At 39.5% G+C, this 24,843-nt stretch overlaps 1 protein-coding gene and 1 pseudogene across 3 annotated transcripts in view; one reads left to right on the top strand and one right to left on the bottom strand.

The window, feature by feature from the left end:
- Window positions 1–24,843, bottom strand: part of BNC2 (basonuclin 2) — a 457,977-nt gene that overhangs the window by 256,229 nt on the left and 176,905 nt on the right. The window contains exon 5 of one of the 3 annotated variants that reach the window (XM_025359763.1): window positions 13,744–13,827. The exons of the other annotated variants lie outside the window; for them this stretch is intronic. Within the exon in view, the coding sequence (XP_025215548.1) occupies window positions 13,744–13,827 (84 nt within the window). The remainder of the gene's footprint in view (window positions 1–13,743; window positions 13,828–24,843) is intronic. 3 annotated transcript variants of the gene reach the window in all.
- LOC112608110 lies at window positions 19,517–19,945 on the top strand (annotated as a pseudogene).

Raw genomic sequence — 24,843 nt, 5'->3', positions numbered from 1 at the left:
CGAAATAAGCCTTTACCTTTACCACCAGGGGTTCTGTTTGACAGAAAATTAAGACTATATCAGCTCTGGTCCTATGCATTACTTCCAAAATAGAAACTGGACATGGAGCTCATACTGTTTACTCAGCTCATTGAAGCCTGCCTCCCATTAGATTTGAGAAGCAGGCTCTGGTCGGCAAGTAAAGGAGAGCAGTTGGCCCACCGTTAGTCACATCTTCAACCTAGAAGGCATCTTGTTTCACCATATGCCTGAGCTCCAGTCAGCAGATCCCAGTTTTAATACTGGTTTGACAAGTACTGTTCTGAAAGGCTTACAGAAAACAGACCCAAACTCCATCAAATATATCTACATAGCTCAACAATGACTGAAAATCCAAGTTGCATAATCTAGAACGGAGCCAAGTGTAACAGTGAAAATATATCTGTACATACATTGTGAGGCTGTCTTACGCCACAGTTTCTCTCATTAAGCAAACTCTGAACAAATCATTCATGGGTGATTGGTCACAAATCTTTTAGTGGTTACTGATTCACAAAACCACAGAAATAATACATACTCTGCTAACAGCCAGGGGTGTTGCTATGGCATCATAGATAATCACACGTGAAACAGGGAGATCTGGGGCACTCCTATGAAGATGAGACAAAAGATCTTTAAAATAATACATCCAAATATCTGACAGGTCACATTGAAAATGTTTAACATCAACTATAGACCAATCCAGAGCAAAAAATCCTAACCGTTCAGGACAAAATGAAATCACAATTACAATTTTATCATATCACACTCCTAATTACCCTATGCCTAATCCTAAAAGAACATTATTCTAAATCCATTCTCTTTATGAGATTAAGTAGGAACAACAAACTTCAGCCATCAGGCTCCATTCATAAAAGGTTTTACAAGAGAGATTACATGTGACATTTTTTTTCCTACAATTTATTAGTTACGTTATTGGACACTGTCACCAAATTCTGTTAAATAAGAGAACATCATGGAGTAGTGAATCTATCTAAGAGCAAGGTGAATAAAATCTACATCTTTTACTTTCCAAAAACAAAGTTCTCATTTGGGGACATAAAGAAACCAGCTTCACGGAGTCAAAGGAATACAGACAGGGAAAGAAAGCAGGGTAAACAACATTAACCAAAAGTTCTGAATTAAACAGTAAATAATGACACTGACAATTTTCCTACGAGCTGGAATCCTATGAGCTGGATTTTTGGGGTTTTTTTATTTTGTTTTATTTTAGTGTATCTGTTTTCTGCTCTTTAGGTGACGGGAGTGCATTCTCATATAAAAGATAACGAGTGATGCTTGCATGTATTATATACATAGACTTATATGACTAATAATTATAAACAAAATTCCTTCGCATATCAAAGATATGTTTATTCAAGAAATTCCTAATGGCTTCATTTATAAGTAAAACTTTCTCTTTGAGACCCAGTAGCATAGCACAATATAGCTGGAGGACAGCAGGTAGCTCTTATAATGAACTTTGCACAGTTTTGAGGAAATAACATCTGAAAGCAGTTCATTCTTCCGGAGTGAGTAGATGAATGGTTCAAAAAGAATAAAAATCCCAGGGAACATTCTGAGATTAAAAAAAAAAAAAAACCCACAACTGAGAGGTGGAGGCATTCTTGCTAATTAAAATTTCCAGTTCTTATGGTCTTCTATATACACAAGTCCCAGTCAAGAAAGATCTGCAGGATCAGGCCTGTACTGAGCAAAAGTATACCTTCATCACATCACATTAATTGTATTATTACTTCATAAGGCTAACCAGCCAGGTTTATACAGAAGAGATTAAATAACAAGATAATCTTATAAACAATGCTCATTTCATCAGTGTACCAAATAAGTCTGATTTATATCTTTGACTGTTCTAATTAATTTCTGCATCCACATGCTTTAATTTACACAGCCAGACACCTACACTGCAGTAGGGACAGCCATTTTTTTAATGTGTTGAACTTTGAGATGGGTTCATGTTTAGTCTCCCCAATGTTGCTGTTTTAGTTCCCCTACACTTAAAAAATGAAGTGACTGTTATAATACCTTGCACTAAAATTAAAGCACGCAGAAAGAAAATATTTTATCAAACTCAATACCTATCTCTCTTGCCAACATTTTACATTTAATTTTAGTTGGTATAGCTTTACTCAAACATACAACTAGAACTGTTCATTCCAAAGTTCTGAACCTGCCTTTTCGGACTAATATTCCACTCAGAGCCTTTTAGATATATAAGTTAATCTCATTACAGCATCAATTTTATATCCTCATCTTTGTTTTAATGCAGTTCCCAGAGGCTTAGGGGACAGCTAATTTTTTAAAAATATTATTTCTAATCACAGTGAGGGTCTGGATAACATTTTTAAACTGTCCTCTAGAATGCTGGTTTACAACACCAAGTACTACCATTGAATAGTTAGAAATAAAGAAATTCCAGAGATGGAGGAAAATTAATCTCATCCCAATTTCCTAGCCAGAAAGACAAAAATATCTCTGAATCCAGACCCACTTATAATACACCATCAGTGACATCTCATTAATGCCAGCACTCTTTTATAATCCCTAAAAAAAATAACCATCTAAAGGAGTATCCTGGTGTCATGATTATTTTAGTTTAGTCATTATACAACTCTCATGGAGAGTCTCAAGTGTAGGGATGAAGATGTGTGTTTACTTATTTAATCAGGCAAGCAAAAAGTATTTTACTTGTCTTTGATATCAAAAGTTTATTTCTGGATCTAATCGATGTTTACTTGTAGGACTTTAATACAATAACAGATGTCAGTTATATTATCTGTTTTTGATTATAAACTCCTAGAGGGCAAAGACCCTATCTATTTAGCTCACTTCTTTTAAGATGCAAACACAGTACCATACCCAAAAAGGCACTTAAAGATGGTTTATATAACATTGATTTCAAGGGGAGTTGGTCTGTGTATATGCTCCTTCAAGCTCTCCACCAGCACTCGATGAACATTAAAGATTTACACTTTTATGTTCTTGGGCAATTCCATTATTCAGTTGTCTATAATGGCAGTTTTGAAACAGATTATTAGATGGGAATATTTCTGATACTTAAAAGTTTAAGAATCAGCATTTGAACAACACCTAAATTCTAAACTACCTGACACTAGAAAAGTAGAAGGGAAAAAATAAAAGCAAGACCACAATATTCCATTTCTTAGCATCAAGTTAGTACATTTCACACACGGTGCAGGAAGATGTGCTATTTTCATAGGGAAACCTGCCAAGACAACTACTACAGTGCCTAAAAATGTAGCCTCCTCGCATGTTTCTTCACCTTTTCCCCGCCTTTACTGAGGTCTAACTGATACTTACATCCTTTATTTATGTCCCCTTGGATTATACAAAACAAGGAGTAAAGAGTTAATTTTTTTATTTTTTTATTTTTTTAAGTCTCACTGTGTCACTCAGGCTGGAGTTCAGTGGTGTGGTACTGTGATATCGACTCACCACAACCTCTGCCTCTGTTCTCAAGTGATCCTCCCGCCTCAGCCTTCAGAATAGCTGCGACTACAAGCACATGTCACCACACCCAGCTAATTTTTTATTTTTATTTTTAGTAGAACCAGCCTTTTGCCATGTTGCCCACGCTGCTCTTGAACTCCTGGGCTCAAGTGATCTGCCCACCTCGCCACCTTCCAAAATGCGGGGATTAAAGGCATGAGCCACTATGCCTGGCCTAATTTTCGATGAAAAGAAAAAATTCAGAACACTGTTATATAATACTTGTTAAACTCTAAAGGAATAAAACCTAGTAAATAGTATCTTAAAGACTGACACATTAGCAATGAAGAGTGTGTTACTAACTACGTGATTTTAGTTAAGTCTTAAAAGTTCTCTGCCTCAGTTTCCAAATCTGTAAAGATACTAGGTTACATAACTGAAGTAATTTCCAGCTTTGGCCAGGCTGTAATCCCAGCACTTAGGGAAGCTAAGACAGGTCAATCACTTGAGGTCAGGAGTTTGAGACCAGTCTGGCCAACGTGGTGAATCTCAGTTATCCATGTGAAATTTTGTATTTTAAAACACAAAAATTAGCTGGGTGTGGTAGCACGCACCTGTAATCCCAGCTACTTACTCAGGAGGCTGAGGCAGGAGAATCACTTGAACCCGGGAGGCAGAGGTTGCAGTGAGCTGAGATTGCGCCACTGCGCTCCAGCCTGGGCGACAAAGCGAGACTCTGTCACAATCAATCAATTCCAGCTTTTAATTTCAAAAACATATGCAAAAATACTGATCCTAAAGAACTGAAAACACAAATTGAGCTTCCATTATCTACTCAAACAAAAGAATTTTTCTTTTTCTTTTGTGTACATGTAGGGGGGAATGTGTGCTCTTAAATTATTAATTATGACTAACTCCAACAAAATATTTGAACAGAATATCACTAGCTATTCTTATAAACATATAAAAATATGGATATATACATATATATGACATGTGTGTATGTACATACCAAATCCATGCATAGGCACACACCCAAACACAAATGCATAATTCTATTTAAGCCAAGAATTAAAATATTTTGTTTTTCTCTATTTTTTCCTTCTTCTATGAAGCTGCTATGGCTTAGGAACCTACATAAACATAAGTATCTTATTTAATACTTCTTACATTAATACTGGCAGTTGCCAACATGAACAACTTATGTTAAGTCGGTTGTCCAAAATCTCTCACAGAAATATTGGTATGGAGAAAGAATGCAGAAATGTAGTTAAGTTCTCAGGCCATTCGACCAAAGTTTACTTAATCCACAATGTATGTGAAATACAGAACCTGAGACACAGGAACTCACAAATTTAATGCTGCCCAACTAGATGCTAAGTTAACAGCAGCAGCAATAAAGTCTCGAAAATATGTAGGGGCATCCAGTTCACACCACACCGAAGTAAGAACAAGGGAGGAGAAAAAAAAAGCAAGTTCATGAAACTGTTTTTTTCCCTGTAAATATTTACTAACACACTTCTGAAAGAAAGCACAAGTCATTGTTGAATATATTATCATTTTCTTATTTGTTTGAGAAACAAATGTATTACAGAATGCGAATTAAGAAAGATAGAAAGAAAAACATAGTTATCTTGTTAAAAAATGTTCTGTGTTCACTTTAGATTCTTTATTCTAGGGAAAAATTATAAAAATGTTTTTAGGTGAAAAATATTTAATTTTTCAAGATATGTGAAAATTTCAGAAAAAAATTCTAATTTTTATCTGCTTGGCCACCAGAAGCTAGGTAAAAGTAATTTACACAGTAACAACAATGTATTCACTACTAGCCAAAAGCTAATACACAGGCACAATCTCCTTCAGTCTGTCCAACAGTGCCAAGAGATAGGCTGAAGAACTCATCTTTCTATACTATCCATCAACTAAAATAAAATTTAAAGATAAAAACACACATGGCCAGGCACGTTGGCTCACACCTATAATCCCAGCACTTTGGGTGGCTGAGGCTGGCGGATTACTTGAGATCAAGAGTTCGAGACCAGCCCAGCCAACATTGTGAAACCCCGTCTCTACTAAAAATACAAAAATTAACTGGGCGTGGTCGTGCATGCCCCTAGTCCCAGCTACTCGGGAGGCTGAGGCAGGAGAATCGCTTGAACCTGGGAGGTAGAGGTTGCAATGAGCCAAGATCGTGCCACTGCACTCCAGCCTGGGCGACAAAGCTAGACTTTGTCTCAAACGCAGACACACACACACACACACACACACACACACACACACACACACAGAGTAGCAATATCCTGACTACTGGTCATTCTATTCAACTTCAAACATGTCTAAAGTTAGAGGAAACACAAGTGTTTCAACCGGACTGTCTTCCTCCTGTGTCCAGAGTAAGAAGCGAGAGGGTAACCCAGAGCCACAAACTTCTAGTTGACTTTCACCAACAACAATTTCATTCAGGTCCAGGGAAGAGGATAACTCAATGAGTATTCTGCATTCCTTTTAAAAAGCTTAATCAAGGTTCAATTGCTTTCTTTTAAAAAATTCACCAATGGTCACACAACTTTACGCAAAAACGTAACCTAAATTTTATAATTTTACAAACTAACTAATTGTAGATATCAATCTTTGAACTAGCAGCAGGAAAACCAACATTATAAATGAAAATGGAATTGCAGTTCACTTTCTGTGAGGGTAGAGGATGAGAATCAATTGTAACAAAAAAAAAGAGGATGCAAAATAAAAGTGAGAATAATGGAAAGGAAAAGAGAAAAGGGAGAGACAGGAGGAAGAAAAAAGGCAGCACGTGACAGTGAAAAAGGCAGGCAATAAGGTAAGGGAAGGATGAAGGGGCAAAGGGAGATAAAATATTTTTAGCAAAACAACTCTTGTCCAAAGCTTGCCCAAGTTCCAGACCATCACTTGTATCTGTTTTCTTTCTTTTCCTTTTTCTTTTTTTTTTTTTTTTATTTTTGAGACAGAGTGTTGCTCTGTCGCCCAGGCTGGAGTGCAGTGGTGCAATCTTGGCTCACTGCAGCCTCCACCTCCCAATTCTCGTGCCTTAGTCTCCCAAGTAGATGGGATTACAGGCACGTGCCACTATGCCCAGCTAATTTTCTGTATTTTTTTTAAAATTAGAGACAGGGTTTCACCATGTTGCCGAGGGTGGTCTCGAGCTCCTGAGCTCAGGCAATCTGCCCACCTCCCAAAGTGCTGGGATTACAGGTGTGAGCCACCGCGCCTGGCCATGTATCTGTTTTCTGACAGAGGGATTACCTCTCCAGTAATTTTTTAAAAATTCTTTCTGTACCTAAACAGTAACGGTCTCTCTCTTTTTTTTTTTTTCAAATTTCCATGATTATTTTTACATAAAAGTTCAAGTTTGAAAGGTCCACTTGTGTGTAAAGGAATGGCTTTTATTTTACAAATATACTTTGGAACCTACACACCATTGCTCCGTTTAGTGCACAAAACCTCAGAGTTGTCCTGACATTCCAAACCCGACAGTCTTTCCTTTGTAAAGGACTTGGGGATATCTCCTTCCATAGTGCCTGAAAATTACAATCAAAATCAGTGTTCACTGATTGTGCAAAGCCTTATAAATATGTTCCCTTGCTTGAGGAGTAATCTTCTATCGCCCAAGATGGTTGTTTTTAATAGCAAGAAAACAACATGGATGTGCCCAAAGTGTCAGAAGCTCTCAAAGGAACATTCATAGTTGGTCATCAGAGAAAAATTGTCCTCCAAGCTGCACTATGTATGCAGAGCAAGGGCACCTAATATTGCAATCACAGCCAGACTCTATAGAAAGGTACACTGTGCCTCAATTCAGCCTGGCAAAGCACCTCCCACCCACCCCACTGCACCTTCACCTGGTGGCTTGCTTCTTTCCACCCATCTACCTACACATCCTCCCTACATACCCATAAACCACTGGTCCTTACTATATTCAATACCGTAAGAATGTTTTATATAAAAATTCATTAAATAATATACCGCTTTTGATATACTGATCCTACAAACTGTAACTCTGTGAAATGGTTCAACACGATGTCATCACTATACAGCAACTTGTTTCATTTACAGTATCTGTTTCACTTCTACTCATGAGCTAATATAATTCAATTTTTTTTTAACTGCACACAGGCTGCTAGACACATGTGCATGGCAAATGGAATCTGAACTTAGCTTAACAGCCTCATTTATTCCTGATGGTTTAAATTATTTCATCACAATTAATGACACCCCCTCAGCTTCCTGTGCAGCGCTGCCAGATGTTCAGAGACCACAAAGCCACTCTCTTCTTTGACGGCTGGTGACAAGTCGTCCTCTGAAGGACGTTCCCTAGGTGCGCAGGCCGGATGACACCTCCATTGCTTAGCACCTCTCTGTCTCCCAGAGTAACCATGGAGAGGAAAAGGCAGGAAGGCATGAGAAACCAGCAAATGCATTAGCGAGGGCAAATTATGTGAAGTGATCTAAACTCGGAGGAACTTGGCTCCTGCCAGAGGAGTTCCTAACCTTGTTGTTTTATGAAAGGGCTCTTTGCCTCCACCTTCCACCACTGGCATCCACTGAGTGCCTACCATGGCGTCAGTCCTCAGGGAAAGTCAGAACAATAATCATATAAACTTTTCCACAGGGATCTGTTTGGTTCTTAGTAATTTTGTTTTGCATAGGGGGAGTGTTTTTTAAACTTAACCCCTCCGTCATGATCTTCATCTTGTTTTTAAGGGTAAACAGTTTGAAATCACTGTCCTCGTGTTCGGCTGTGATTATCTTCTATCCTACTCGGTAAAAACTTCCAATAGAAACATACAACATTTTGGCAACTTGTGGTAAATGGTTTTCCGCCATTTACTTCAGTTTAGGAGGATTTAATCTTTTCAGGGGCTCTTGTTGTTGTTCTTGTTAGGTTTGTTTGTCATTATTGTTTTGTTAATTTTTTAAAGAAAATATTGAAAAACAGACTTCACACTTTTTCTATGTTGATTCTGATGTGGGTATAATCATTTACCTCCTTTAATAAGAAAAAAGTTTTTCTCAGTGCAGGAATTCAGAAATAATAATTATATTCCTCATTCAAATTTCATATAGAAATCTAAATTCACATAATCGCAGGCAGCTAAGAAGGTAGCAGAAATAGTAAACACACTAATACTTTCACAATAAGAATCCAATTCCACAAGTCTAATTTAGAAAACATTTCCATAAACTAGAGAACATGTGGCAGACATTTTATGGATTATTTTTTAAATGTTTAAAAAAAAAAAAAGTTGATCTTATTCAGGGAATAAGGGGCCTTTCCGTTTGCCAAAAAGTGTAATAGGAAAACAGACAGGCCACCTGTGTCAGCCCACCCTATAGTATGAACATGAGCTATAAGGGCATTTTGGAAAATATTTTCAAACTGAGATGAGAAAAAAAAATTCAGTATCAATACAGATTCCAAGCAGATGCAAAAGGCTTCTGTGCATGTTAGTGATTATGTGTGTGGCCTACACAGGCTAACTTCAGATTCCTCCAAAACTCAGTGTACTTTCTCTTTTTAAGCTACTTGTGATTAAAACTAGAGCCTCATCCATATGAATTTTGACAATGGATACAAACACAGAGTAAACCAATCAAATCCAACAAGTTGAATTTTCTCCCTCTTAGGTGGCTTTTTCAATTCTAAATGACTACTGAATTTTACCAGACACTCCATACTTAATATTTTGACAGCTGTTGATTAAAATTACTTTACTGGGAAGTCCTATGAAACAGTCTAGTTTTTATCAGAATTGAGGCACTCAAAGGGAAGCTGAGATGGTGGCATACTTGCAGCAAGCAGACAATAGGAAACTCTTAGCACTCCCAGAGTTACGTCAAATTTTCCATGGACCGAAACTAAAATGAAATACTTCAATTACTGAGAGGTAGATAAGTAAAATAAACAATTAATTTCATACGGTGAAGTCAGGAGAGAGTCATATGGACCTCATTCTGTTGTCTCCAAACATTTTATTGGAGGGGAAAAAGGAGCTGAATAAACTTTAAACTCTCATGTAGGGATGTATTGCTTGTGTGTCCCTGGCAGATGTGGAAAGGAGATGAAATGGGCAAGGGAGAATCAAATATCCCATCGCTGCAGGTTTGCTGAGGGAAAGAGCACTGCAAAGATCTCACATCTGGCAATCATTTGTCAATAGCTGGAAAGAGAACTGCAGGAAAGTTTCTGGCTCTTGGAGAAGATGAAAAGACAAAAACCATGTGTCACACACACACAAACACACACACACACTCACTCACTCTGCAATGGTACAATGACTACTACACTTATTCTCTACCCCTCCCTTCCCCCACTAAATTTAATGATCTTCAGATATACTCTACTCCATGGTCAAAAACATGCAGTCACTTGACTTGTTAAAGCTGCAGTGTATGTACATTTTTCAAATAAACCCCAGGGCTGATGTTAGAAAATCAAAATCAGTCAAGCATAGACCGCCTGGTACTTTGGGCAGGAATCCTTGTGGTTTAGTCAATAAACAGAATCTGAATGAAAGACACCACAGTAACTAGACAGTAACGTTTTGAACAGATCTTAACCTGAAAGAGGGGGTTGGGGGACCGGTGCACTGGTGACCAAGGATATAAGGCTACTGGTCCACTTAGACTGCTCTACCTGCAACACGACTTTGTTTAGCACAAGGTCATCTATTTGGAACAGAAAAAAAAGAGAGGGAGTGAACTTATATTTGGGGGGATGTTGTGGACATATCTGTGAAGGAAACAACCTTTTTTAAAAAAATAAGTTATACCTATTTAATAAGGTGGTAAGGGGAACTTCAGATTTTGTTTAGTTCATACTGGTGTTAAAAAATATAGAAAATTTGCTGGATTCATTGTGAGTTCATAAACATGACCAGCTTTGCCCCAGTAGGTTTATCATGTAATAAAAAGTTTTCAAGACACCCTATACAAAAGTAATTAACTTCTCCAACATCACAGGAATTTAAATCTGTTCATAGTGATCGACAGACTTCGATGAGCAGCTTTTGGTTCCCCCTTATGCTGCATTTAACTAGCAGCAGCAGCCGAGCTCATCCCCGTGATTCCAGAAGAGAATGCTGCAGGTTGTTTAATAACCTGGCAAATTCACAGTAGCTTGTCAAATTATTACAGGAACAGTGTCATCACTAAACAAGCCTGATCACGGTTAATTACAATGCAGACCAGAGAGCAGCCACAATTGTTCATTAATTACAGGAAGCACCTCATTTAAATTTTATGGAAATTTACACTTGCACCCCAGTATGTCTGAAAAAAAGTGATCCTTCACGCATTCACAGAAGAAAGAAGTCTGTGGTTTATAAAACATCACAGTAAATTGTGTCTAATCTAGTACCGAAATATTGGTTCATTATTTACTCTAATTTTCTAAGCACTTCAGCGTTGAAAAATACCGAGTCAAACCTCACATCTTGAATTCCCAACCAAGGAAAGAACTGTGCTGAGCTAAATGTAACAACTTAATACATGAGGCACAACTGAACTAACAGGGTAACTTTTCTCTGATAAAAGTAAAATATCAGCAATTAAGTAGACTCTAAATTAGAATAACCATTTCTTAGAAGATTATTGCATAAGAGTGTAATTATTTGCTACTATTCATCAGTTAACCTCCCAAACTGGAGTATCCACTTCAAAAGCCACTGGGGAAAATAAACAAAGTTAGAGAATCAAAATCTTGATTTCCAGTTATTTTTCTGAATCAAGCAATATTAACACAAAACACAGCAGATGCCCTTGCAAAAGTCAAGTCAGGCACAGACTTGAAGGATGACAGTCATTCAAAACCAAAGATACATTCACAACAGTAGGGGATCTTGGGATTATTGAAAAATAAAGCTGCTAAGAAATCTGAAATTTTAGGAATAAAAGGTAAAGGTTTAAAAGGAAGAAGGCAAAGAGCAGAAAGGGGCTCCACCAGTCATGAGAACCTATGTCAGCTACAATATAAAAGTAAACCAGATTTGAGGGCTGTATGTCTAAACAAAAATCCTTTCTAAGAAAGAATATAAACAAACCGTTGCTCCTAAATTGAGGTGTATGGGAGGTTATCCTCAGAATCAAGAGGCCAAACAGCAAATCCTCTAGTGATGATAATGCCTAGCCCTGGGGGAAAGCCTATGATACAAGCAGGAGGAGGAGATGACTGGCAAGTCCTATAGTGAGTTCCCTAGAGTATAAAGCTGTGCTGAACAATAAGAAATGGCTCATTCTCTAGGAAAAAATTTAAAAACGACGAGGACACATGCCATGGCAAGAATGAAAACAATCTAAGCTAAAAAATATTCCTGAAATAGATAGCTGGTGAAAAGTATATTAAGCATCAAGTTTATTATGACGGACATAATATGGATATGTACTAGGTATTTCTAAAATGTGCAAAAGTCATATTTAGGAAGGCAGAGGAAAAAGAAGAGAGGAATAAATGCTTCAAGTGGGTCCCAGCTACTTGACCAACTCTCCATAGTTGATCATCTTTTAACAGATTCAGTATTTCCACGCAGTCCACCAAAATGATGTTCCGCAATGAGGAATCCAATAATATCACTTTCATTAGTTTGTCCAGGAACTTGGTCTTTTTTTGCAAGGTCCTTGCTGAACTATCAAGCCCACAATCTGGTTTATCTACAACCAGAATGTTACTTTAACTTGTAAATATAACATTTTCTACATTTTCTCCCATAGTATGTCAATGTACTCAATAGGTTTTTTTTTTTTCCAGTTTTATCTCACACACTCACATCTGCAAAACCCATTTTTCTTTTCACTGTAACTCAAGGTTTAAAAACAGATTTCCAACAATCACCCATGACAGACCATTCCAGGTGATGTGTTCGAAGAACATCACTCGTCCTACCCAAAAAAGGTCAAGGATCAGACTACTCTCCACAAAAAGTCTTCCATCACTCTGCATTTGCGTGTCACACACAAGCTGTTAGCTTTCTAGAACTAGGAAATACATGATCGTGTCTCATATGTGTCCCACCTGCTTTTCTGTTGTATCACAGCCATACACCACCCAGACAGTACCAGTCTGGGGCACAGCAGAGCTCAGGTGGTCTTCCCTAGGCCAAGAGCAGGTGTGCTAGAGATGGCATACCCTTCGGTACCATAAAAACTGAAACCTCCTCCAACCACCACTTCCACCCTCATTCTCACTGTGTAGAAGTCCATTTTTTAAATGGTTCTCTTTTCTCATTTGTGGTTCTAAATCAGTACAAATGTTTTAAAACTGAGCTCACTATGCTCATCTTATAAGCCTGAAAATTTAGAAAATGAGGCCAAATGGAGGTTCTAAAAAAAAAAAAAGTATAAGTTTCCTCATGCTAGGGAATGCTATCCATGTTGAAACTTAAGCCTGCATCTTTGCATTGGCACACACATTCCTTAAATATTATAAGGTACATGGAAATGGAGGCATGCCTTTAGCCAAAATGTCATATTTACATTTTTAATTTGTAATACACCAAACCACTTCTAATGTCTCAAGACCACACAAAATGAACTGAATTTCAATTCAACAGTTTCACCAAAAAAAGTACTTTGCTAACATACTCCTACTACACCACAAGACATATCTTCCAATCCATGAAGAAGATATTTGTCATTAAGTCCTACTTTTCTGATAAGCACCCAGTTGAATGGCTGCTGTTCTCCTGAGCTAGGAGACCATATTGTAGGAAGCATGACTTACTCACATATATCCCCAAGTGCTTAGCACAGTCCTTAGCACATGATAATAAAAGTCTTAGAAGGTGAAAGCTAATATTTACTGGGTACCTATTATGTGGCAGGTCCTGTACTAACTGCTGAATATATGTTAGGTCCTTTAAATTCTCATAATCCCCTTGTATGGTACATCTCCATCTTACAGATGGGAAAACTAAGGCTCACTTAAATTAAGTGACTTGCCAAAGGTCTCACAGCAACTTGTGTCAACTCTAGGTAGTCAACCTTCAGAGACCATGTACTTACTGCAGTATGTATATATTTCTTGACTGAACAAACAAATGATCTACAGTTACAGACAACTCGTCCTGAAAAGGACCTTTGGCTGCGCATACACTACAGTAGTCCCTCTTCACACCTGTCTCAATGGTTGTCTTTTCCTGATGGCACTGATATACTCAAATGGCTTTCCAGGACCACAGTTTCTGTCACACCACCCCCAGCTGAGAAAACAGTTAAGACTCCAACCTGGACTTCCAGCCTGTGGTCTGGCTCCTCCAGGTTTGGGCAGAAGTCTGCCCCCAGCACTCTGCCAGTACATGCCAATGGAACCTGAGGGAATACAGCCACATTAGATGCTGTGTATGAAGGCTGCTGAGAACTGCACAGTCACACTTGACCCAGGCTGAGAGAGGAAATCCCAACTGCGGGTCTACAACAGGTCATCGTGGCTTGACATGTATGTGACACTTAGTATGTCAAATATATAGTGAACACCATATAACAAAGTTTATTAACTACCAGAAAGTAAATTCCAAGAAGAAAAAAGCAACATAAATTTTGTTCCTCCTTGTATTCACAGCATGCAGCACACAGTAGGCACCTAATAAATATCCACAGACAGGAGGAAGGGGGAAGAAGGAAATGCAGGAAGGGGAAAAGACCAAAATAGATAGTTTCTGTTTCACATTGGTAACAAAAATTTTTTCTTTTCCTCTTTCCTTTAGTTTTCTTATGTAGGAATTAAAACAATACATTCTACAATGCTTAAGTTCCTTTACATTCTTAAAATATGTATTCAAATTTACTTTTCCTGTTCCTGGTATAGGCTAGCACAGGCAGACTTCTATTTATCAATATTTATTATTAATAGTCATTTAAACATGTTATCTTTAAGTTTAAAAACCTTGTTTTATATATCTGTCCTAATAATAAAAAAAACAAGGTTAAAACTTAATGAACATTTCTCTATATTTAAAATTCTACACTGAAAGCCACTAAGATCCCTTTTTCAAAACTAAGCTATTATAATTAGTCAATACCATCCTTAAATACTGCCTACTGTCCCTTGCTTATTTCATTTCAGATTTTTTAAGATTAAACAAGGTTTTAGATTCCACCTAAACATGTTTTCTGCTTTTTAAAAATTTCTAACTCTTCCTCATTATTTCCAGACTTATACTACCCTCACTAATCATATAACTGTCTATATGTCCCTAAACTCAATACATCAACTAAGCATCATCTCACCTTTGTCTTCTATCCCTATCAAAGCACTCCTCTGTTTTGTTTAGTTTCACTTTTTTAAAACTCCAATTAAAATCATCTGTGCTAATCAATTCGCGTTGTTCAGACATCAGTTTTCAGCCATGCATGTCAGCTTAGAAGGTTCTTCCCTCTTTCTTTTCACCCAAAAATCAGTACACTTATTCAAACTTAAACAATGTTCAGTATACCTCACCTTGCAAGTTCACTAGTGAATATCACTGGGGAAAAAAAAAAACCCACACTCAGTCAACGCTTCAAACATTTTTAGGTCCAGTTCTCTCATTCTTTCCAAGTCTTTTGTTCTTTACTAGGCTCATAAGGTAAAATGGACAGAGTGTCATCTGTCTTTGAAGTTTATAACCACTCTTTACCCAAGAATTTCACACATGGAGGCCAATGTGCCAGTCACTATGTGGGCATCTTATGTGTAGATTAACCCTCATTTTCCTCTCAACACTCTTACGGAGTATGAGCATCTCCAGTCGACAAACAAAAAAACTGAGGCTTTGAGTAGGTAAATAACTAGCTCAGAGTCACATGTTATTAAGTTGCAAAGCCTGGATTCAAACTTAAGGAATGAGAAAGCAAAAAAAGGTTGAGAATACATTTCAAGGAAGTTAATTAAAAAAAAAAAACATGTAATAACTACATTTAGTGACATCCATTCTAGAGGTATTTGTTGATGTTTCATATGAAAGAAATTACAAAGAAGACAACAAAGGAAAAAGGTGCTAACAGAAATCAAGACCTACTACTTGCTCCTTGGTCTAGGACAACACAAGCAACAAAAAAGGGAATTTATCCTCTTAACTGAGGAATGAGACAGAAATGGGGCAGCAAGAAGAACGGGGACACTGTGCATTTGTGTTGGGTCACACATAGAAATAATGCTGATTCTACCCCTCAGTTGACATATGGAGGGCCACTAATGAGTTCTGCAACAGTAATTCTCCCCAGGGAGCAACAGAAGGGAAAAGAAAAAAATTAACCTTACAAGATTCCAAATCAAAATGAATCCCCCCAAAACCTTCTTATAAAACCTCAATCAATGTGACTTAACAAAGGCAGATTCAGTAAGCCATATACTGCAAATTAAGTGTAAACCTCATCCGATCTCACATACACAAAACAAATTCCTACTTACCTTAAGATTATTTGACCACGTCACAAACACTAAGTTTCTAGTTCTTTTTATCTTCACAGTCACAGAATGCACTTTATAAACATTCTCAAGAGGGAAGGAGAAAGTTAAACAACTAAAATTACATGCAATTACAACTTGAGACACTTAGAAATACACAGTTTCTAAGAGAAAACATAAAGTTCTGTGAGTAAGTTGGGAGGAAACGGTGGCAAACTACCAGTATGTTTCAACAATCATAATCACAAAAAGGAACTAGTAAGGAAGTGGGTACATTTTCAAACTTAGAGTGCTAGGATTTCTGAGCGGAAAAATATACCCATAAGAATCTTTGAAAGTGGACTCCTATATTCTGAAAAATGAGGAACTAGAGATTCAAATCAAAATTGGTTCGCGAAGTTCACTGAAGGGTTCACAGTCTAAAAACATACCACACTCTCCCCCATCCACCACAATCAGCATCATCAGTTAGGGAAATGTTTCAGCACGGAGAGGCAAACCATATCTCTTCCTGAATTCAAAACATACTAAGGAAGATACAAAAGAGACAAAAGTTGATAACCTAATTAGTTGTAATTTAGTACATCTCATTCCACCTTTTGATTTAGAAGCCTCCGAAGTTAGCCAGCTATAAGTAATCAAAAAATGACTGAAGAAAAATCAGGTATCAATTGTCTAACTCCTTATTATCACTCCATTGTAAATTAGGATAATAAAATATGGGGTGTGCCTAACCATTATTTAATTTTAAACTGATTTGGGGAATTCCATTTTATCCACTCTTCCTCTGTCCTAGCATCTAGTGCCTGTTTTAAGACATACTATATAGTACAAAGTTCTACAAAGATTTTCCAAAATGCTCACAGTGATTAAGATGACAGGTACTTAACTTTTTATTCTTTTTGTATGATTGTATATGTTGCTTTTAAAGTAATAAAATCATTTAACTTAAAAACAAAAAAAAGGTGAACTGTTCAGCTAATATTTCTAAACATTATGCCACAGGTTTAATTATGGAATAACTGTCTACAACTGATGTAAATTTCATTATCTTAGTGCTGTAACAGGAAGTCAGAGGCCTTAAAAGGGACCCTCTGAAATCCCCAGGGCAAGAGGAGGCTGAGTATGTATCTACTCTCCTGTACATACATACCTCAAAGGAATCATGGTGTGTGAGAGAGCTATTTACAACTTACTTTGTGTATAATCAGCAGAAACAAAAGATAGGACAACAAGTATAAAGGCCTGTCTCTCTCCCCTCAGGAGAATTCAACAAGGGAGGGCCAGTGGGCATTCACTTCAGTGTCAAAAGGGCTTCCAGAAAACACATTTTCTGTGGGGCAGAGAGGAAATATGGCAGGCTTCCTACACACACACACCACACGCACACACATACACGCATTCTTTGTTTACTGAGATCACACACAAAATATCCTGTTAGGGACCAGACTCCTGAAAAGAAGCCATAAAAAGCTCCAGGTTGTAAATGGGAGCTACCGTTGAAAATATCTGAAGATGAATGGCCATGAAAAATGGGTGGTAGGAACGGGACAAAGGGGAAAAGAAAAAGGCACAGAAATGGGAACTTGAGAAAAGAATCACATTATGAAGAAAAGGGCTCATAGTCAGGGACGCCTCCTGCAGAGCCAGGGTCCACTTGAAATTTCCATTTTACTTTTAAATATTAAACATGCAGGTAGGCATCTGCCTGATAGACACTATGAAAGTCACAGCCTAAATAAACAAACTAACTTCCATGTGAGCTCCCATCTCCTCAGTCAAGCTGGCCCCAAGCCCAGATCAGTTCTGAAGTGTATGTGTTTTGGTGGCTTCAGTCTGGCAGTGTTGAAGGGACAAAGACCTTGGAAAAGAATGATATACAACGTAAGTTTAAAAAAAAAAAAAAAAAAAAGAAGGAGAGAGATAAACAGAAATAAAGCCCCATCAGAGGGCTCCTGAGCGACATGGCTAGGTACAAGCACTGCCCGATTCCAAGCCAAAGGGAAGACCCAACAGCACTCCAGCCTAATTTCAGGGGTTATACAATGCCAAGCGGCAAGAGGAAAAATCACTCCGATAACACAAAGAGTTCAGGAAGACCATTAAGTGAAGTAGATTTGACAATAAGCTCACCAGGAGTCCCTGTGAGAAAGAGCAGATAAAGAAATAAACAAATTACCCAACACTGCAAAGATGAAGATGCACGCTAAACACACTGCTGCAAAATAAATGAATACAAAAGCAGAAACACAGGAAGGTGAGCTACGTGGCAGGGTATGCAATTAAATTCTACCTTCATTTTTCAGCCTACAATTTAACTAGAAGACAAAATTCTGGGCCTGAACTTTCTCTACCACAGGACCCCAGGCTAAGACTCAGAAGGACCAAGAATATAGAACCTAAGGCCGAAGAAGGAACCCACTGCTCCCTGAACAGAAAGCAACTAGTAAATCAAAACAGTGTCAAGCTGGATGTGGTGGATCACACCTGTAATCCTGGCACTTAGGGAGGCCAAGGCAGGAGACCAGGAGTTCTAGACCAGCCTGGGCGACACAGGGAGAAAAGTAAGAATTAAAAAAAAATTAGCTGGGTGTGGTAACATGCACCTGTAATCCTAGGAGGATTACTTAAGCCCAAGAGTTCAAAATTAAAAGGAGCTATGAGTGTGCTACCACACTTCAGCCTGGGTGACAGAGTGAAACCCTGTCTCAAATACATGCATACATACATGCATATATACATACTAACAACACAGCATTTATCCAGCCTGGGTGACAGAGTGAAACCCTGTCTCAAATAAATAAATAAATAAATAAATAAATACAACACAGTATTTATCCATTTTCAAATACGGAATGACCAGAAATACATTCATTGTTATACAGTCCTCAGATGAGGCAGAGTTGTAGCAATAGGAACATGATAAGGATGGGAGATATTTTATAGGAGAGGAACTGGATAGGACAGGTGCCAGTGCCTGAAAGAGACACAGATCTCCTCTGGAGTTATCTCAGAGCAATGAACTATAGGATCAGCATAAGATAAAAGAAAACGGAAAAGAGTCAATCAGTATGTGATTCTGTTATGCAACAGCTTGAGAGACACAGAAGATGACGGAGGTGGGGGGATGCCGGGGTTTGGGGTGGAGCAGGTACGATGTCCTCACAGGCACCAGGAGCTATTTCACTAAGCTTCACTCTTGCTCTTCCTCAGGAAGTGATGCTCCGGGGGGAGCTGCCAAAGAACAGTGCCCTGGGCTCTGTGATAGGAGCAACCTCTGCAGGTACAATTACAGGAGATTTTCACAGTCACAAACAACAACAAAAACACCTTGTTTTTATACTGTGAAATATGGGATAAAAGGCAAAAATCTCTCTTCCTTGGTGACACCCTGAGGAGCCTAATGGACCATGAATAATGCTAAAATTACATAGAATCTTTCTTCCAGAGTGCTCAAAGGACTTTACACATAATATTTATTAATTCCCACATCAGACAAGTAAGGAAGAGGAGAAATTTCCATTGTACTCCTTTTATTTCTAAACGAGAAAACTGAAACCTATCACTATGGTCTCCCTCTACATTTGATAAAAATGGACAGAAGGGAGAGTTCAACAACAAGCTTCCAAGATGCCGCCCAAAGGACAAAGTGGTTCTGGAAAAGCGGGGAAAGGGGGAGCAGCCTCTGGGAGTGCTGACAAGAAGGCTCAAGGTCCCAAAGGTGCTGGCAATGCAGTAAAGGTCAGACACATTCTATGTGAAAAACATGGCAAAATCATGGAAGCCATGGAAAAGTTAAAGTCTGGGATGAGATTCAATGAAGTGGCCTCACAGTATAGTGAAGATAAAGCCAGGCAAGGGGGTGACTTGGGTTGGATGACCAGAGGGTCCATGGTGGGACCATTTCAAGAACCAGCATTTGCCTTGCCTGTAAGTGGGATGGATAAGCCTGTGTTTACAGACCCACCGGTTAAGACGAAGTTTGGATATCATATTATTATGGTTGAAGGAAGAAAATAAAATCATATGAAAGACTGAAAAAAAAAATGCACAGAAGGGAAATTAAGACAAAGTTCTCTCAATGACTTCGCTAGTGCTTTACTTGAAAAACATCCTACTATTGCACAGATTTCACGTACTTCCTGCAATTCTTGTTTTACCTGGATTTTAGCATTGGAGAAAATGAGAATGAAGGCACTTGTACCAGATCCACGGATGGGTTCTTTTTTTTTTTTTGAAACAGAGTCTCATTCTGTCACCCAGGCCAGAGCACAGGGGCGCGATCTTGGCTCATTGCAAGCTATGCCCCCTGGGTTCAAGCGATTTTTCTGCCTCAGCCTCCCGAGTAGCTGGAGGGACTACAGGCACCCGCCACCACACCCAGCTAATTTTTTGTACTTTTAGTAGAGATGGGGCTTTACCATGTTAGCCAGGATGGTCTCAATCTCCTGACCTCGTGATCTGCCTGCCTTGGCCTCCCACAGTGCTGGGATTACAGGCGTGAGCCACCGTGCCCAGTCTTTTTATTTTTTTTTGAAGATGGAGTCTCACTGTGTCACCTAGGCTGGAGTGCAGTGGCGTGATCTCGGTTCACTGCAACCTCTGCCTCCCGGGTTCAAGTGATTCTCCTGCCTCAGCCTCCCAAGTAGCTGGGATTACAGGTGCCCGCCACTACGCCCGGCTAATTTTTGCACTTTTGGTAGAGATGGGGTTTCTCCATGTTGGCCAGGTTGGTCTCCAACTCCTGACCTAAAGTGATCTGCCCACCTTGGCCTCCTAAAGTGCTGGGATTACAGGTGTGAGCCACCGCACCCAGAGGGTTCTTATATTCAAGAAAAAAAGGTACAGAACTATATTATTTTCTATTGGTTTCCAATCATTCTTGTAATACATTATTTTGGAAATTGAACACCCCAGGTTGTTGTTTATGGGCAAATATATTGTCAACTGTGACAATTGACATTAAATGCAATTTGAAGTATGCCACACCCAGGTTAACTTATTTTCTATCCTCAACGCTCAACTCCTGCTATCTCAAAGATAGGTAATACTGAAAGAGTTCTAGCTTTGCAATTAGACCTCTGTTTAAATCTCTACTGCAATATCTTGTAAAATTGCTCACTTATCTCAGAGCCTTGTTTCCTGCATCTGTAAAATGAGGATACTTACATTTATTGTGCAGGGTTGGCAAGGTTGAATGAGATGACACATGTAAAGCACCTAAGCATTCAGTAGGTACACAGTATATCTGTAAATGCTACTTTGCCCCCAGCCCACAAAAGCATCACCACGGCATACCAATCCAATGAGGGCTGAGAACTTTGAGACCATCACGGAAGCCATATAGGGGAAAGGAAAGCAAGTCACAAGGGTCAAAGGAATATTATAAGCAACTGGGGAAACTAAAAACAGAGTTACTTGGTCTCACTTAGGGGCCAAGGGCCAACTCAACCACCTTTCAGAAGGCTTCCTAGAGTGATGCTGTGTTTAGAATGACTGAATAGATTGCTCTCGGCTCAGAGGGACTTACTGTTAAAAGACTTCACTGGGTGCTGGGCGTGGTGGCTCATGCCTGTAATTCCAGCACTTTGGGGGGCCGAGGCGGGTGGATTACCTGAGGTCAGGATGTTAGAGACTAGCCTGTCCAACATGGAGAAACATCTCTACTAAAAATACAAAAATTAATCCCAGCACTTTGGGAGGCCGAGACGGGCGGATCACGAGGTCAGGAGATTGAGATCATCCTGGCTAACCCGGTGAAACCCCGTCTCGTAGCCGGGCGAGGTGGCGGGCGCCTGTAGTCCCAGCTACTCCAGAGGCTGAGGCACGAGAATGGCCTGAACCCGGGAGGCGGAGCTTGCAGTGAGCTGAGATCCGGCCACTGCACTCCAGCCTGGGCGACAGAGGGAGACTCCGTCTCGGGAAAAAAAAAAAAAAATACAAAAATTAGTCAGGCATGGTGGCAGGCGCCTGTAATCCCAGCTACCTTCGGAGGCTGAGGCAGAAGAATCGCTTGAACCTGCCGGGCGCGGTGGCTCACGCCTGTAATCCCAGCACTTTGGGAGGTCGAGGCGGCCGGATCACAAGGTCAGGAGATCGAGACCACGGTGAAACCCTGTCTTTACTAAAAATACAAAAAATTAGCTGGGCGCGGTGGCGGGCGCCTGTAGTCCCAGCTACTCAGGAGGCTGAGGCAGGAGAATGGCGTGAACCCGGGAGGCGGAGCTTGCAGTGAGCCGAGATGGCACCACTGCACTCCAGCCTGGGCAACAGAGCGAGACTCCGTCTCAAAAAAAAAAAAAAAAGAGGCCAGGCGCGGTGGCTCAAGCCTGTAATCCCAGCACTTTGGGAGGCCGAGGCGGGTGGATCACGAGGTCAGGACATCGAGACCATCCTGGCTAACATGGTGAAACCCCGTCTCTACTAAAAATACAAAAAACTAGCCGGGCGTGGTGGCGGGCGCCTGTAGTCCCAGCTACTCGGAGGCTGAGGCGGGAGAATGGCGTGAACCTGGGAGGTGGAGCTTGCAGTGAGCCGAGATCGCGCCACTGCACTCCAGCCTGGGCGACAGAGCGAGACTCCGTCTCAAAAAAAAAAAAAAAAGAATCACTTGAACCTGTGAGGCAGAGATTGCAGTAAGCCGAGATCACACCACTGCACTCCAGCCTGGGCAACACAGTAAGACTCAGTCTCAAACAAACAAACAAACAAAAAAGACTTCACTGGAGGATGAGGGAGTGAGAGTGGCAAGAAGCTGTACATCTGCCCCTCCTGCAACCAACTCTTTCACAATTAAAATATAAGGTAATTTTCTGAGTTCTCTTATGCTAGCAGCTTGGTCTATAAATAATTAAAAAGTAAAGAGTTACCAGAGAACATGCATGAATAAAATCTGAAGAACCCAACCCTCTGGGGGTGGGCAGAAAACTGACAGACAAAACCAAAATTCCCGGTCAGTGCCCAAGGCATGCTTCTTGGCCAAAGATTATTGTGATCATCACCTGAGAGCATGTCTGAAACTCATTTGCATGCCCCACCTGAGACCCACTGTGACAGAAACTGGAGGTGGAGTCCCTCACCTGTGTTTACAAGCCCTCCATGTGATGCTGACGAGCATTAAAGTTTGAGGCTCACTAGCCCATGTAAACTAGAAAACCAAAAAGGAACCATAAGGCAAAAGCTCTATAGATGGTAAATTAGTTTTAGAAAAGATATAACTTAAAACAATGGAGAGAAAGAAGAAGGAGCATACACCAGGGCATAAAATCCTTATCTACCAACATCTCACTCTGTGAAGAAAAGAAAGGAAGCCAGGAAAGGAAAAGCTTAGAGAAAAAGTCAAAATAGCAAGCAACTTGAGCAGTGGTAAGGCCAACTCCACATCTGCTGCAAACATTAGAAAGAAATTATGTGGGGACAGACATTAACTGTAGCATTTACATGAAAATCACTTTAAAATGATCCAGGTCAACTTGATCCAATCATTGGGTTTGCTTCACTCAGCTTCTCTACCTGCCTTTCCGCGGCAGTCAAGAGTGAAGATGTATTTACCTCTAGTGAGGAAAGAGGCTGCCTTCAAGTAATGACCATCAAGCTACTAAATGCTGTATTCTGGGGGGAGGGTGTGGCATTTTTTTAAGAAAAGAGTTTACTTGGGAAGAAAATACACCCATTTTGTATTTACTTACTTCATCAGAGGCACAAACATGGAACAAATTGAAAGTGTTTCCTCCCTCGCTAAACTTAACACCAAAGGGAAAAGGATGATTGAAAAACGCATGTAAAAAAAGCAGAATAGTGAATTTGTATGAAATAGGATAGAAGAATGTGTTGTGGCATCAGAAAGGGAAAAAACAAATATTAGCTCCCAAAAATTCAACTTCACAAACTACTCATTGAACCACCTACATTAAACCAATTATGATTTTTTTTTTAAAAAAGTTTAAGTAGCATACACAGATTAAGAGACAAACACAATGAGCATTTAGTACTAGAGTAAATGCACAGTGGTTGGCTAGAGACGCAAATTACTCTGGACTAGCACCTTGCCCCATTTGACATGAGTTAGACTTACTATGAAGACCGAGCCTGAAGGAAGGCCACAGATGGTACCAACAGACCAGAGGAATTCCGGATGCTCTAAACAGGGGAGCCAGGGGAGCCTTTACCTTCCGCCAAGGCTCATAATGTAGCATGTCGAAGATCAATGAATCAACACGGTTTTCTTTGCATGCAAAGCTTGAACATAGGTAATGTTAAAAGAAGAAAGGAAATGAGAAAGCAGATTCAGTCCTGCTGTTCCATACAGGAAAAATTTTCCCAAGTCAAACATAAGTCATACTGTGTACTACACAATTCCCCCTCCAAGCCTGCTGAGGACCCCAGACTAAAAAGAGAAAAATGTGCAAACGCATACAAAGCTGATTTCTAAGGGATACCCCTACCCCCATCCCAAATGCATGGATCTCAACTGGGGTGAGAACTAGGGGAGATGAAAAGCTGCAGTATTCTGTATTAGACAGGTAAAAAGTGAATACAAACCCCTCCTGCCAGTAACATCTTTGTTACTGAGGTTCTCAGGAAGTGGAGAGAAGATAAAGTAAAAGGGAGTTATATTTTCCTTGGGGATCTTATAAAAATATTTTTTTCCCAAACTGAACATACTTTACTCCTGAAACCTGTAGCTTTAGAAGCTAAGAAGAGAAGCTTAGTGGACAAAAGAATGCTTTATAAATGGTAGAATACTCTTTTTTGCTTTTCTTTTGGTATTAGTTGCCTCACAAAAAGACAGAGCTACTTATGTAATTGACTTACCCAATGGTAAGTAATGCTTAAAATACCATTTTCTTTTCTTTTTTTTTTTTTTTTTTTTTTTTTTTTGGGGTTTTTGCTTTTTTTCACCGGAATAGGAGGCAGAGTCCAATAATAAAATACAAACT

The sequence above is a fragment of the Theropithecus gelada genome, chromosome 15 (genome assembly GCF_003255815.1).
Source record: "Theropithecus gelada isolate Dixy chromosome 15, Tgel_1.0, whole genome shotgun sequence".
In the NCBI taxonomy this organism is placed as follows: Eukaryota; Metazoa; Chordata; class Mammalia; order Primates; family Cercopithecidae; genus Theropithecus; species Theropithecus gelada.
Note: the sequence above shows the minus strand (reverse complement) of the source record. Positions and strands in the feature narration are given on the sequence as shown.